This window comes from Antedon bifida, chromosome 3, assembly GCF_963402885.1.
Source record: "Antedon bifida chromosome 3, ecAntBifi1.1, whole genome shotgun sequence".
Lineage (NCBI taxonomy): Eukaryota > Metazoa > Echinodermata > Crinoidea > Comatulida > Antedonidae > Antedon > Antedon bifida.
In genome coordinates, this window is record NC_136228.1 from 5,500,257 (window position 1) to 5,512,816 (window position 12,560).

A 12,560-nucleotide genomic window follows, 5' to 3' on the forward strand; every position below is an offset into this window, starting at 1 on the left:
AGTCAAAGACTGTTCTCCCAGAGGATCCAGTGTATACTGTAGTACTATGATGAGTTTGTGAGTTGTGACAGTGGCTGTGTGTGAAATAGTACACCGGCCTTACTCGTCTCGAAAGATGCATTTTATTGGAAATAGCTACTTCAAATTCTGTTGCTCTTACCTCTAATTAGGACATCAAATGAACAATTATTTGTGTTTCCAGAAGGGTCATCTACATAAAAAATAACTTCAGTTGTACCAACAGGGAAAGCATCGCCACTGTTGTATTCATTTGTAAAGGTAACCATTCCTGAATTATCAGTTGCATTAACTGGATCCCAAGTTACATTCAGTGTTTTAACTCCAACGTCGCTCAGTAGATAAATATCATTAGGGCATGTAATAAGCGGATCTTCTTCATCTGTAATAATCAGAATTAATTGAACATAATTATCATAATTGACAAAATCAAAAAGAAGAAGAAATTCTGGGCTCAAAATTTCTGTTCTAGTTCTAGTGTATTCATCATAATTGTATAAACTTAAACAACTAGCAAATGTGTGCTGGTTGTACTTTTTAGTCTAGCAGAAGAACTTGAGGTTTGATCACTGTAAATTCTACTTTTTGTACAATTAAATTAATTTTCTTGCTTGGTGTTTGGCTGCTCAATTTGCTAGCGAGATTTTTTTGCAACTAGCAAAGGTTTACTAGCGGATACAAAAGTATATTTATAGATTATAGATATCAACAAATGAATGAATGAATTTGGACATTTGATGGTGCGTTCATACAATTTAAAAATAAATACTTCTTTTTCGCAAACAAGGAAGTTATACACCATAATGACAGGTTTGGTTTTTATGATAATAAAAGATCTGTATTGCTGCATACCTTCAACTGTGATAGTAAAGTTACAATAAGCAGTGTTATTAGATGAATCTGTGGCATTACACAGGACCAAGTTTTCACCGATTGGAAACAGTGACCCAGATAACAGAGAGCACACAGGTGATATCACTTCATTGGAATTATCCTCTACCAACACTGTGTAGTTATACTCTGCTCCAGGTAAACCGTCATCGGTTGTTACTGTGTCTGATGATGGACATGTGATATCTGGACTTTCCATATCTGTAAAGAACAATTGTATAACATTAGAAGGGATATCTTTAGTTGAAGAAGGGTAATTTGGTTACTTATACCCTTTTCACATCTGCATAAACTGTTACAACTTGTAACAAGTTGTAACCAGGTTTGCATAGTGTGAAGACAATTTTGTGGAAAATCTCCTAAGATTTTACAGGGGTCCCTTGTGAAAACACACCAACAAGAGGCCTGTGTTTTTGTTCCAAGATGTTCTCGAGTTCTTAATGTAATGTATTGCCCTGGTATTAACTAACCAATCATAGTAATCAAATAGCGCGCAACTATTCTTTCCTCCTGAGATTTCACAATTTCAAAAACATGTAATAAGTCGGGAGATCAAACCTGGTTACAAGTTTAGTTTATGCAGATGTGAAAAGGTAGAATATGGTAGAATATGTAAAATAAGAGGTAGATCCCCCAAAAATAATGTACACATTATTTTTAAACTCTACCCTAATTTTGTGACAAATGTATAGGCTTTCTACAATCCTATCCCCTTTTAGGTAGATAGTCTGTAGAGCATTTGAAGGGAATTGAAGTAGATCTATTTCATTTTTCATTCCATATCGTCATTTAATTCTTAATAAAGAATGTTTTTTAACAATTTTGTTATTTTATATTTATGGGTTTCTGGATTAAAAAGTTTCATTGTTTATCAGATATTTATCTTGGTTTTTAAAATTAGAATTAAAACATTTTACCATATATAGTAACAACAACACAGCATGACTCCATGTTACCAGTGGAATCTTGAGCTTCGTAAGTAATTTTCGTTTCTCCAATTACAAACACACCATTAGCAGGAAAGTCTGATGTAGTACTTAGGGTTTCTCCAGAATTATCAGACACTGTTACATTAACTGCAAAATCTTCGAGTGTGATGTTTGCTTCCCCTAGTGGCGTGTTGTATGAGAATGGGCCGGGGCATATTAACTCAGGATCCTCAACATCTAAATGAAAAAAAAACAGTTTGTCAGTGTAAATATAACCAATAACATGAGACAGGCTTTCTTTGTTTTATAGTACATTTATTTCTTTCTCCTCACCAGAGATTGCATACCATTCCCAATAATCTAAGCATCTCCAAGATACAATTCATATACGGGCGTCCACACTAAAGAGTCTGAAATATTAAAGCTTCAAATTGGACGCAAGTTGACCAATCACAAGCGTGTTGTGATTGGTAACATTACTCACGGCAAGCTTACATATCTGGGTTGTGTCCATGTGGAACCAAGCAAATAATAATGAAAAGTTAACACATACTGTAAATCTGCTATTATGTGAGGCTAGGCCTACGCCTAGACTAAGCTAGGCCTGACACTGTATTAAATATACCTTGTTCACACGCAGTGCCATCATAGCCAGTTCCTGTGCAATTACAAGTTGAAACACGCATAAGAATATAACATTCACCATTCACGCAAGGCTCCAGCAAACAGGGATTATCTAAAAAAGAAATAATATTACAGTCAATCACATAGTATAAAAAAAAAAATTAAGTCAATTAAATATTAAGAAAAATAAAAAAAATAAATAAAAAAATTATACAAATAAATAATGTTTAGTTGATTTGGAAGAATATTTTCATGTGTTGAAAGATTTACAGTTCAACAAGGTGGAGTCGAGTCACGAAAATAATACAAAGTATTACAAAACATTTATGTTTTTTATAACACACCTGAATTAAATATCATTTAAATGATATATTTCATTATTAGTTGGCAAGAAAAAATCTGCTTCCGTTTCAGACAAAAGGCTAGGACATGTATAAAGCAAACAAGGTATAATATCATTGTGTTAAACTTACAAGTTTCACATGTTGCTCCCTCATAGACACTTGTGCAATTACAAGTAAAGTTGCCATTTCCTAGATCTGTGCAAGTCCCACCATTCATACATGCAGCTCCAGAGCAAGGGTTAACTGAAAATTAAGTACAAGAGAAACTTTATCATTAACTTTTTCAATGGCTAATGCATGAGACAATAATTGAAAATGTATAAAGTGCAATAACCCAATATAATCGCAAAAAATGCATCCTTTATGTTGAATTTTCCACATAAAATACAAATAATAATAATAGTTAACTTTTATATAGGGCATATAAGCGAGCTCTCAATGCACTGCACATTATTACCCTGGTCATTTTTTGGACCAAACACGTATGGAAACAAACTTCCAAAATGCAGCTAGTAATCAGCGCAAAGTTGTGTCTTGGATCTAACCCGGTATCCATTTTAAATAAACACCAGCCTTAGGCAAATCTATGTTTAAATTAATTGATAACGAGGCCTATGTTATTTTTTCTTCAAAATAGGCAAGTTAAATTTGTTTAAATGTTTTTTTCTGAATATTTTTATGGATGTTCAAGAAATAGGCGAGACCAAAAAAAAACAGCCCTCATGCATGAGACTCATGGGCAGACTTGCGCGAGAATCACGCATACTGTACACGCATTAGGCACGAGAGATGGCAGGTAGCACTTACATGTTTCACAATCATCACCATAGTAGTTGGTGTTACTACAATCACATGTGTAGTTGCCACCTCCTTCATCCATACATTCACCCCCATTCATACAGGGTGACGGGGAGCAAGGGTCAGCTGCAGAGAAAACAAAATAGAGATTTATTTATTTGTAGAAAAACCAGATAGAATGAGGCCTACAAATAAAAAAAATAAAGTCATTCATAAATAATTTAAAAACATGGCAATAAATAGATGATAAAATCATACTTTTTAAAATTATGTTCGTGTTAGTGTAGAGAGGCTATTAAATTCAGGGGAGGAATATAAAATACACTCCCTTTTCACCAAGAAAAAAAAATGGACACTTACTTACATATTACAAAATAAGACTCAGAATATGATGTAATTAATAATCATTATAAAACAATTGAAAACTAAATTACAATATACTATTGAGAAAAAATATGACGCTATACGTATCATAGACGCCATGATATTCTGTACAGGGAATATGACACTTATGGCACGTCATACATTGACACTTCATACCAACCTAGGGTACACCGCCACACAATTCCACCAAGGAAAGAGCAGGAAGATAAACACCATTTGTAGTCACATTATGGCCCAATAAACAATGAAACAGGGCCTAACTCTAGCGGCCACTGCAGCCAGTGACATGTTGCATTATTATCAGTGTTAAGGCATTATTGGCGGCATAATTATCATTATTTTATATATTAAATATAGCTTTCCACCTGTCCTAAATCTCTAACTAACTAAATAAAACCTAGTCTAAGCCTGAATGTGCTTTTTTAATGCACTGATTTCTAGATGGGTTTTTGTGTTCGAACCCGGGTCTAATATATGGAACGCCAGGACGGACATAACTATTTTGTTTACTTTTACTTATGTATTGGTCTTTTGGCACATATCGTTATTAGTGATGCAAACAATTCATTTTTTCTTACATTGTCGGTTCCCACAATTGTGGCAGATGTGTAAGGTAGGCCTAATGTAATTTGGTTTGCGTTAGTATGCGTATGTGTGGCGTGCGCCTACGGACTCGTGAAACCTAGCTTTTATATGTCCAAATGTGACCTTATTTAAATTAATCGATCTGCAGAAGTTCGGTAAAAATAAAAAGTAACCCTCTCCACCTAGAACATATTATTATTCTGTCCATAAAGTTGTCTATATAATAGTATGTAATGAAGACTTTTTTGCGATACATTGCACATGGACAAACATACATCGGCGAAAATAACTGAGTAAAGAAGATATACCTGTCGTAAAAGATTATGTGGAAGCATTTGGGCCTCAGTATACACTTTTCAAACTATTTTGAGAAAGGCGTTTTACTCATCCATTTCAGTCCACTATACTGATTATTTACTTACCCTGATCGCAAAGGTCTCCTTGATTTCCTGTACCAGCGCAATCACATGTGAAATCTGTTGTGTTGAAAGTGGTACAAACACCTTCGTTACATGGTGAAGGAGAGCACGGGTCATCTGTAATGTAACAAAAATTCATTAGTCAGTAATAAAAAATATTAATAATAATATAATATATATTAATTAATAATATTAAAACATCTGACAAATTACTCAACTCCCTGACGCAAAGCTACTCCACATTAGTTAAATCCAATTACAATAATATTACTCCTTACTCGGCCCCTTCACCTTCTAATGTTTGAAAAATACGATGCAAAATATAGGACACGTTTTTAAAACCGGTTGGTCGAGACCGGAATCAATTGGGGTTTTTAAACCAGTATTTAAAATTTTTTTTTTTTATGTGGACCCGTTTTTGTTACCGTTATTCCAAAATGTACGGTATTTAAATCCGTATTCTATTGCTCAGTAGAAACGGGCCCGCCCGCGATATTTCGTACATAAGTTCGTGAGACGTCACAAAATAAACATGAATATTCATTAGTCATATCCATAAGGTGTGACGTAAGAATTGAGTCGCGGCCCGCCTGCCCACAGTAGTCTCCTGAATACATTAGGCTATTATATGAACAATGCGCGCCCCTGTATATAATAATATATTGAAGAATTTTCCATTTTTCCTACTTTCATCACAAAGTACTCCATTCGCTCCTGTGCCAGCGCAATCACAATCAAATTCTGTTGTGCTCGTAGCAGTGCAAACACCTCCATTACACGTATTGGGAGAACAGGGGTCATCTGCAATAACATTAAATATCATATTATAGGCATGGGTTAAAATTTACTTTTATTTGATGTTACATTATAAGGCACTGATGTTTTGAAATGATGGTCAAATCACAGTAGTATTTCCGTTGCACTTACGCGCTTAGGTTGCTCATACGTGGTTAGGTTGCGCTTACGTGCTTAGTTTGCGCTTACGTGCCTAGGTTGCGCTTACGTGCTTATGTTGCGCTTACGTGCTTATGTTGCGCTTACGTGCTTAGGTTGCGCTTACGTGCTTATTTTGCGCTTACGTGCTTATGTTGCGATTACGTGCTTAGGTTGCGCTTACGTGCTTAGGTTGCGCTTACGTGCTTATGTTGCGCTTACGTGATTAGGTTGCGCTTACGTGCTTAGGTTGCGCTTACGTGCTTATGTTGCCTTTAAGATTACATATTTGACAAATTGCAAAAAAAAGTTTATCATTACATACTTTCGTCACATTCGTCTCCAGTGTAACCGGTCCCAGCACAATCACACATAAAGCTGTAGTCTGTCGAGTTGTAGCTACAAACCCCACTGTTTTCACAAGGACTTGGTGAACACGGGTCATCTAAATACAAACCAAAATTACATTATTTTTTGTTAAGCGTGGGTATAGGCCAACATATACATTAACATCAATTACAGAAGATACATTCGTATTGTGAATAGTAACCATGCTTACCACTAACGTAACGCAACAACGTAAGCAAAACACAAGCAAGTTGACCAATGACAAGCGATATTTCGGATGATCCATCGTGTCGTGATTGGTCAAATTACTCCCAGAGAGCTTACAGGTACGTCATTACATTGCTTCAACGTGGAAACCAAGCTTAAAGCTCTGTCTACACTATTAAACTTTATGTGACAAGAAAATGTGATGTGCACATATATGGACATGATGATGTCATATCACTATAATACTGGGCAAACACGTTTTGCGGTTTGTTTTAGCTACTGTGTTATGTTAATAAGAATTTTCAAAAGGTTTATGTAAACATTTAGTTTTTATTGCATTAGAAATATATAAAAGAACAAGCACGAATGTGCGATACTCGGGGTACAGCAAAAGAAGCTGTAATGACGTCATAAGACGGGATGTAACGTCACATACACATCAATAACCTCGCTACCAAATACGGCTATATTCCGAAAAGTTACGTCACATAACCGGAAATGGCATAATTACGGTAAATTGTGAAATCTCAAAGTGATTTTTTGCTATTTCCGGGAGCAGAAGTGACGTCACAATATCATAAATAGGTGTTCTGAAAATATTCTTATTCTCCAAGTCAAGACCTTTGAAATGACACCAAAAACGGCTATATTATTACGACGAAAACCGTTTGGCACCAAGGTACCATCTTCGAGATGTCATATGGCTGCATCCGGTTTGAAATTTAAAAATCCGGCTCTATAGCTTTGAGGACATGTTCCTGTAGTATACCCATGCCAAATTCCAGCTTAATACTACAACGAATAAGGGAGGAGTAGTACTTTATAAATCGCACTTTTTGCGATTGGTACAGTACCATGTTTATGACGTCCTAATTCTGCATCCGGTTGAAGTACAACAATTTTCTCTCTATAGCTTTGTTCACCTATTACCCTAGTATATGCATGTTATGTTTCAGAGCCGTCAGACGACGCGAAAGAACTAGTAGGACTTTAAAGGCTAGGTGCAGGCAAAACATTTCTATTGATCATACATTCCAATAATTTTCGATCTATAGTTTTCCCTATGTTTCATAATTTTTGGGATTTTATTTGTGTTACACGAGCTTGTTGAAAATAAGCACTTTCTTATCAGTGGGGGGATAATTCAAATTACACAGTAAAATCTCTATTCTTTTGTACACAAATTTTGTAAGTAGAGAGGCATTATAAAAAGCTATGAAAAATAAACGGTGTGGTAAAAAATGTTATCAGATGACTAAATATAGGTAATATAACTTGAATTTTACATTTCTGGTATTTTTATTCAACCTCAGATTTTTATTTTCATGCAATAGCAAAAATTATCCACCGTATATCCACAATCTTTTTTCACCTTGGGAGTCACCAGACATGTTATTACATTAGGTTAAACTACCTAACTACTGAAAAAAAGTCTTCATGGTTTTTATGGCAGAATTTTGCCAAATTTTGTATTTGACCATATTAAGGGAAATTCATGTTTTTTCATCTTGATTTCTGTTACAAATATTTGATTTATATACAATTAGCCAGATATTATATTTAAAATTCATGCCTGTACCTTAACTTTAAAGTTGGCTCAATAGTGTCCAGATGGAAGAAGAAGAAGAAGAGGAGAATATGAGCTAGACTCGGGTACCCCGAGTAAAAAGACAAACTTACCTATTTCGCAGTCTGTGCCAAAATAACCTGTTCCAGAGCATAGACATTCGTAAGTTGAGAAATCCGCTGCCGTTATGTTACACACTCCATTATTGACGCAAGGATTTGGTGAACACGCATTTGCTAAAATGACGAAATGAATAACAACGTGAAACAGATAGTAAAATAGCAATAAGAAGTACAATGTACAAAAACAAAATAATCCTTTATTGTTCGTGATGGGCGCTCTTTTTGCTAAATGCCGAATCAGGTAGGAATTTTCCTTCCTCGTTGATTGTTTAAACAATATTTATACTTATATAATTTTTTATATATAATGTTGATTATTACTGTACAATCTGACAATTTAAAATAGAAATGTCGTTGTCAATGGAAGTCCGGATTCACATTATGAAATGATTTCGAATGATTGCTTCTTTTCCTAAAGCTCTGTCTACACTAACAAATTAGTTTGACAAAAAAAGTGTGATATGCCCAAGTAATATTATAGTGATATTCCTACTTATGGTACTAATATGACATCATGATGTCCATATATGGGCGTATCACATTTTGTTGTCACATAAAGTGTGATAGTGTAGACAGAGCTGAAGTCTATTATATTTTATTTCGTTTTGTTATAGTTGTAAACACTTACGTAATGAACAGTTTTCTCCTAGGTGACCCGTTCCAGCACACGCGCATGTATACGTGTGTGTTAATGAATCATACGTACAAACTCCATAATTTTGACATGGGCGTTCTTCACACAAATCGTTTTGTGGTACGACGACTGCTGCTGCTGCAAAATAAAAAAAGAAGTTGTCAGTGTCATTGATAATACAGAGAAATAACAATATATGATTATTATAATGTGTCAAGAATGCACATACAATGGAATTCCTTGTTGCATTAACTTTATATATTTATTTGTTTTTGTTCTATGAGATTTTATTTCTCTCTTTTGCTATGGATATATTATATCACCATGATATTCTGAAATAAAAAGATGAATAAAATGAAATGAAATAAGCATGATAGTGGATCTGCAGTATGGTGGTTAACATGCCTGTATTCCAATCCCAGGGTCCAGGGTTCAATCCTGCTATAGAGTGGTTGGGTTGTAACTCGCGACTCTTTCAACTTTACTCACTAAGCCTCAAATAAGAATTAGTTTATAAGCACGATAATTTCATTTAATAATTTTATAATAATATTTATTTCCTTCATAATATATAATATAAATAATACAGTACGAAGTTTATAATAAAAATAGTTTATCCATCCTGTAATATTGGCGAGTTTCTCGCTGTTGGAAGCGTATGAAATATTAAACAAAAAAAATGATACTACGCAACGTGGCCAAGTTTCCACTAGGACACAGCGCAATTAAGGACGTAAGCGTAACGTAAGTGACTTGACCAATCACAAGCGATGGGTAATCCGAACTGTCGCTTGCGATTGGTTAACTCGAGTCTATGTCATTGCGTTGCCCCTCTAGTAGGGAACCAAGAGCGGGGGCGCCGAAACCGTAGCCTAACAGGTTCAACGCGCGAATTAGCAACGCCAGCGAATGTATGTTGAGCAAGCCACATCGACAATTGAAATTATCCATTTCGTGATTGGTTAAATTACTTGCATTTGGCTTACGTCCTAATTGCCGCGCTGCGTCCTCTAATTTTAGGTGGAACAAAGCTAAACAATGTCCATGGTCATAGACCTATAATAGACTTACACATTTTTTATTTTGCGACGCTTTTCGCCTATGAGTGACGCTTAATCGCTTGTATTTGAAAGAACTTTTAAATGGAATTTTAAATTTGTATATTTTTTATATTAGAATGTAAATTTGGCGCAATTCAGATTGTTTTAATGCCACTTATTTTTTATTAAACCAGAATTTAACTGAATTGTATGTTACACCAGGCCCTAAAGCGTGGTTCCCACTAGAACGCAACGCAGTAACGTACGTATCGACGCAAAGTGCTGTATTGCGTAATCACAAGTGGGAATCGACGATTGCTGCAACAGTGCTGCAAACATCGCAGGTTTGATTTCACGCAACACAATTATTGGAAGGGCATTTTCTTACGTTGTGTAGATTACGTTGCGTATCTAGTGGGAACCAAGCGTTAGTAGTAGGGTATATTTCCAGTGGTTTCCGGCGACTTTACATTACGCTGTATTTATTATCGTTAATTAAAATATATTTCATACTAATATGTAACTTAATAACGTCCCTGATATCTCAGTTTCTAGACCGACTTATTGTACGGTGGTATAACTTTTATTTATGTATTGAATTTGCGAAATAAAAGTTTATATAATTCAAATATTCGTCCAAAAGTGACTACTTTTATCCTTTATCCTGACAAATTATAGTTCTACATGATTTGTACGAATTTATTATTCGCCCGCGGGGGCCTATTTAAAATGCGTATTCAATTGCGTATTATGCTTTGCGGGCCTTTCATAATATACAAATAATAACCCGGAGAGCTATGAATAGTGGGCGTATGCGTTAAACGCACCCAACCATACATACGCCTTACGCTTCATTACACCGTGGTATTTCCTTCATGATGAAAAACATCCAAAGAAAACACAGATATACCTTGCTTTAAATTTTATTTTGTTCGATTTAATTAATCATTTTAAAGTTTACTTGACTTTAAGTAATTCTCAGAGAAAAGAAATAATATTGTTACTAGTGTTGTTGATATAAAGTCCTGCGGTACATCACGTATATTTAGTGCTGAAAAGAACTGTTGAGTTGGTGAAACTAAACAGTTTTTTTCAGAACTATATCCGTGATGTACCGCAAACTTTATATCAACATTTTGTTTGATTTCGCCATACAAACCTTCAAACAAAATGTTACTATTATTGAAAATTTTCTTTTTTGTTATTTGTGGTTAATAATTTCCAGTTTAGGATACTTGTTGGTTTCATCGTTAAGCGTGGTTTCCACTAGAACGCAACGTACGTATCGACGAAAATTGCTGTATTGCCTAATCACAAGAGGGAACCGACGATGCAATAGTGCTGCAAACATCGAAGGTTATTCACGCAGGCGGGGGAAAACGCAATGAAGGGCATTTTCTTACGTTGCGTAGATTGCGTCGCTAGTGGGAACCAAGCTTTAGAGGAAGGAAAGAATTGTCTCTTTTACTGCCCAACTCTTGTTACAGTACTTCGTTTATTTCAGGAGCTTAGATGTAAAGTTTCTACAACTTATTTAGGCTTCCTTCCACACATACATGTTTTTACTCGTTATCGAACTTGTTTATATCATTATTATTTTAATGTTTTTACAATGTGTGGAGAATATGTTGAATAAACAAATACACGAAATGTGTAGAAATGAGGAGAAGGAGCAGAAGAAGAGGCAAACTGGCCTAGAACCTAGAACGTTTTTTAGATCCAAAACTATACAACATATTTATTTTCCCTTTCTCACTTTTAAGTAAACTCAATTATCATATATTTAAATAATAAAGGCTATACATCGTATATGAGATTTTTGTTTGTGGACTTGGTATAGCCCTCCATTCTTGAGGGACAAATGGGACCTTTGCTGAATAGGACAGTATAATCAATTCTTAGAGTCTAATAATAAATTGACTTTTTTATGCTTTGTTAGTAGTGAGGTAGTAACAAATAATCGTAGACAATACACTTTTTTTTTTTGCAAGAAATTCTTTGTGTAGAGTACAGTTTATTGGGACAATAAAACTAGAGAATTAAAGTCCGATTTTTTTGTATAAGGTCCTTACTATTAATAATTAACTCACCTCGAATCTGATTTCGGTTCAACGACAGGACAAGGAAATAATTTATCAACGAAATAGTGCAGTATTCATTACTGTCCATTCTATTTATGGTGATTCGAGTTATGGTGAGGCAAATATTTATAGTGCCACTAAATAACCTTTCCAGTATTTAAATAAAGAAACACAATTTGTATGATGGAATCATCACGCACTTAGCACACCCGTACGGCCAATTTACACAGACGAGCGGTAACGGTAAACGGAAAACCGCGTAGCTTGTCCCACTTAGAATCCAGGGGCGGACGTCCTTAATTTCATACTAAATGTATTTTTCTGTCACTAAATTAAAATTTAGATCCCATTTCATCATATTATATATAAACTATTAACGTTATAGAAGTCCAGGGTTGGAAAAGACTATAGGCCTATGTAAACAGACTGCAGCGTAAAATTAACCAGCAGTCAACAATACCGTGCATAACTTACCGGCGGTCAGCGTTTTTGTTGTTTGTTGACTGTTTGGATTGCTTGTTGTAAAAGTTTTCAGAAGCTTGGATAAAAATTCAATACTATATTTCTTGGCTGATACTTGACGAAACAGTTATTGAATGGCTTATATATGATATTGGTTAATGGGTGAATGAAATA

At 35.0% G+C, this 12,560-nt stretch overlaps 1 protein-coding gene across 1 annotated transcript in view; it reads right to left on the bottom strand.

Moving 5' to 3' along the window:
- LOC144838094 (uncharacterized) overlaps positions 1-12,012 on the bottom strand; it is a 63,049-nt gene extending 51,037 nt beyond the window's left edge. The window contains exons 1-12 of the mRNA XM_078693453.1: positions 11,934-12,012; positions 8,798-8,941; positions 8,161-8,283; positions 6,251-6,370; positions 5,680-5,793; positions 4,996-5,109; positions 3,614-3,730; positions 2,936-3,049; positions 2,464-2,574; positions 1,827-2,075; positions 871-1,110; positions 161-400 (exon numbers count right to left, since the gene is read on the bottom strand). Of these exons, the coding sequence (XP_078549579.1) occupies positions 161-400; positions 871-1,110; positions 1,827-2,075; positions 2,464-2,574; positions 2,936-3,049; positions 3,614-3,730; positions 4,996-5,109; positions 5,680-5,793; positions 6,251-6,370; positions 8,161-8,283; positions 8,798-8,941; positions 11,934-12,012 (1,765 nt within the window). The remainder of the gene's footprint in view (positions 1-160; positions 401-870; positions 1,111-1,826; positions 2,076-2,463; positions 2,575-2,935; positions 3,050-3,613; positions 3,731-4,995; positions 5,110-5,679; positions 5,794-6,250; positions 6,371-8,160; positions 8,284-8,797; positions 8,942-11,933) is intronic.
- Between the last annotated feature and the right edge of the window lie 548 nt (positions 12,013-12,560).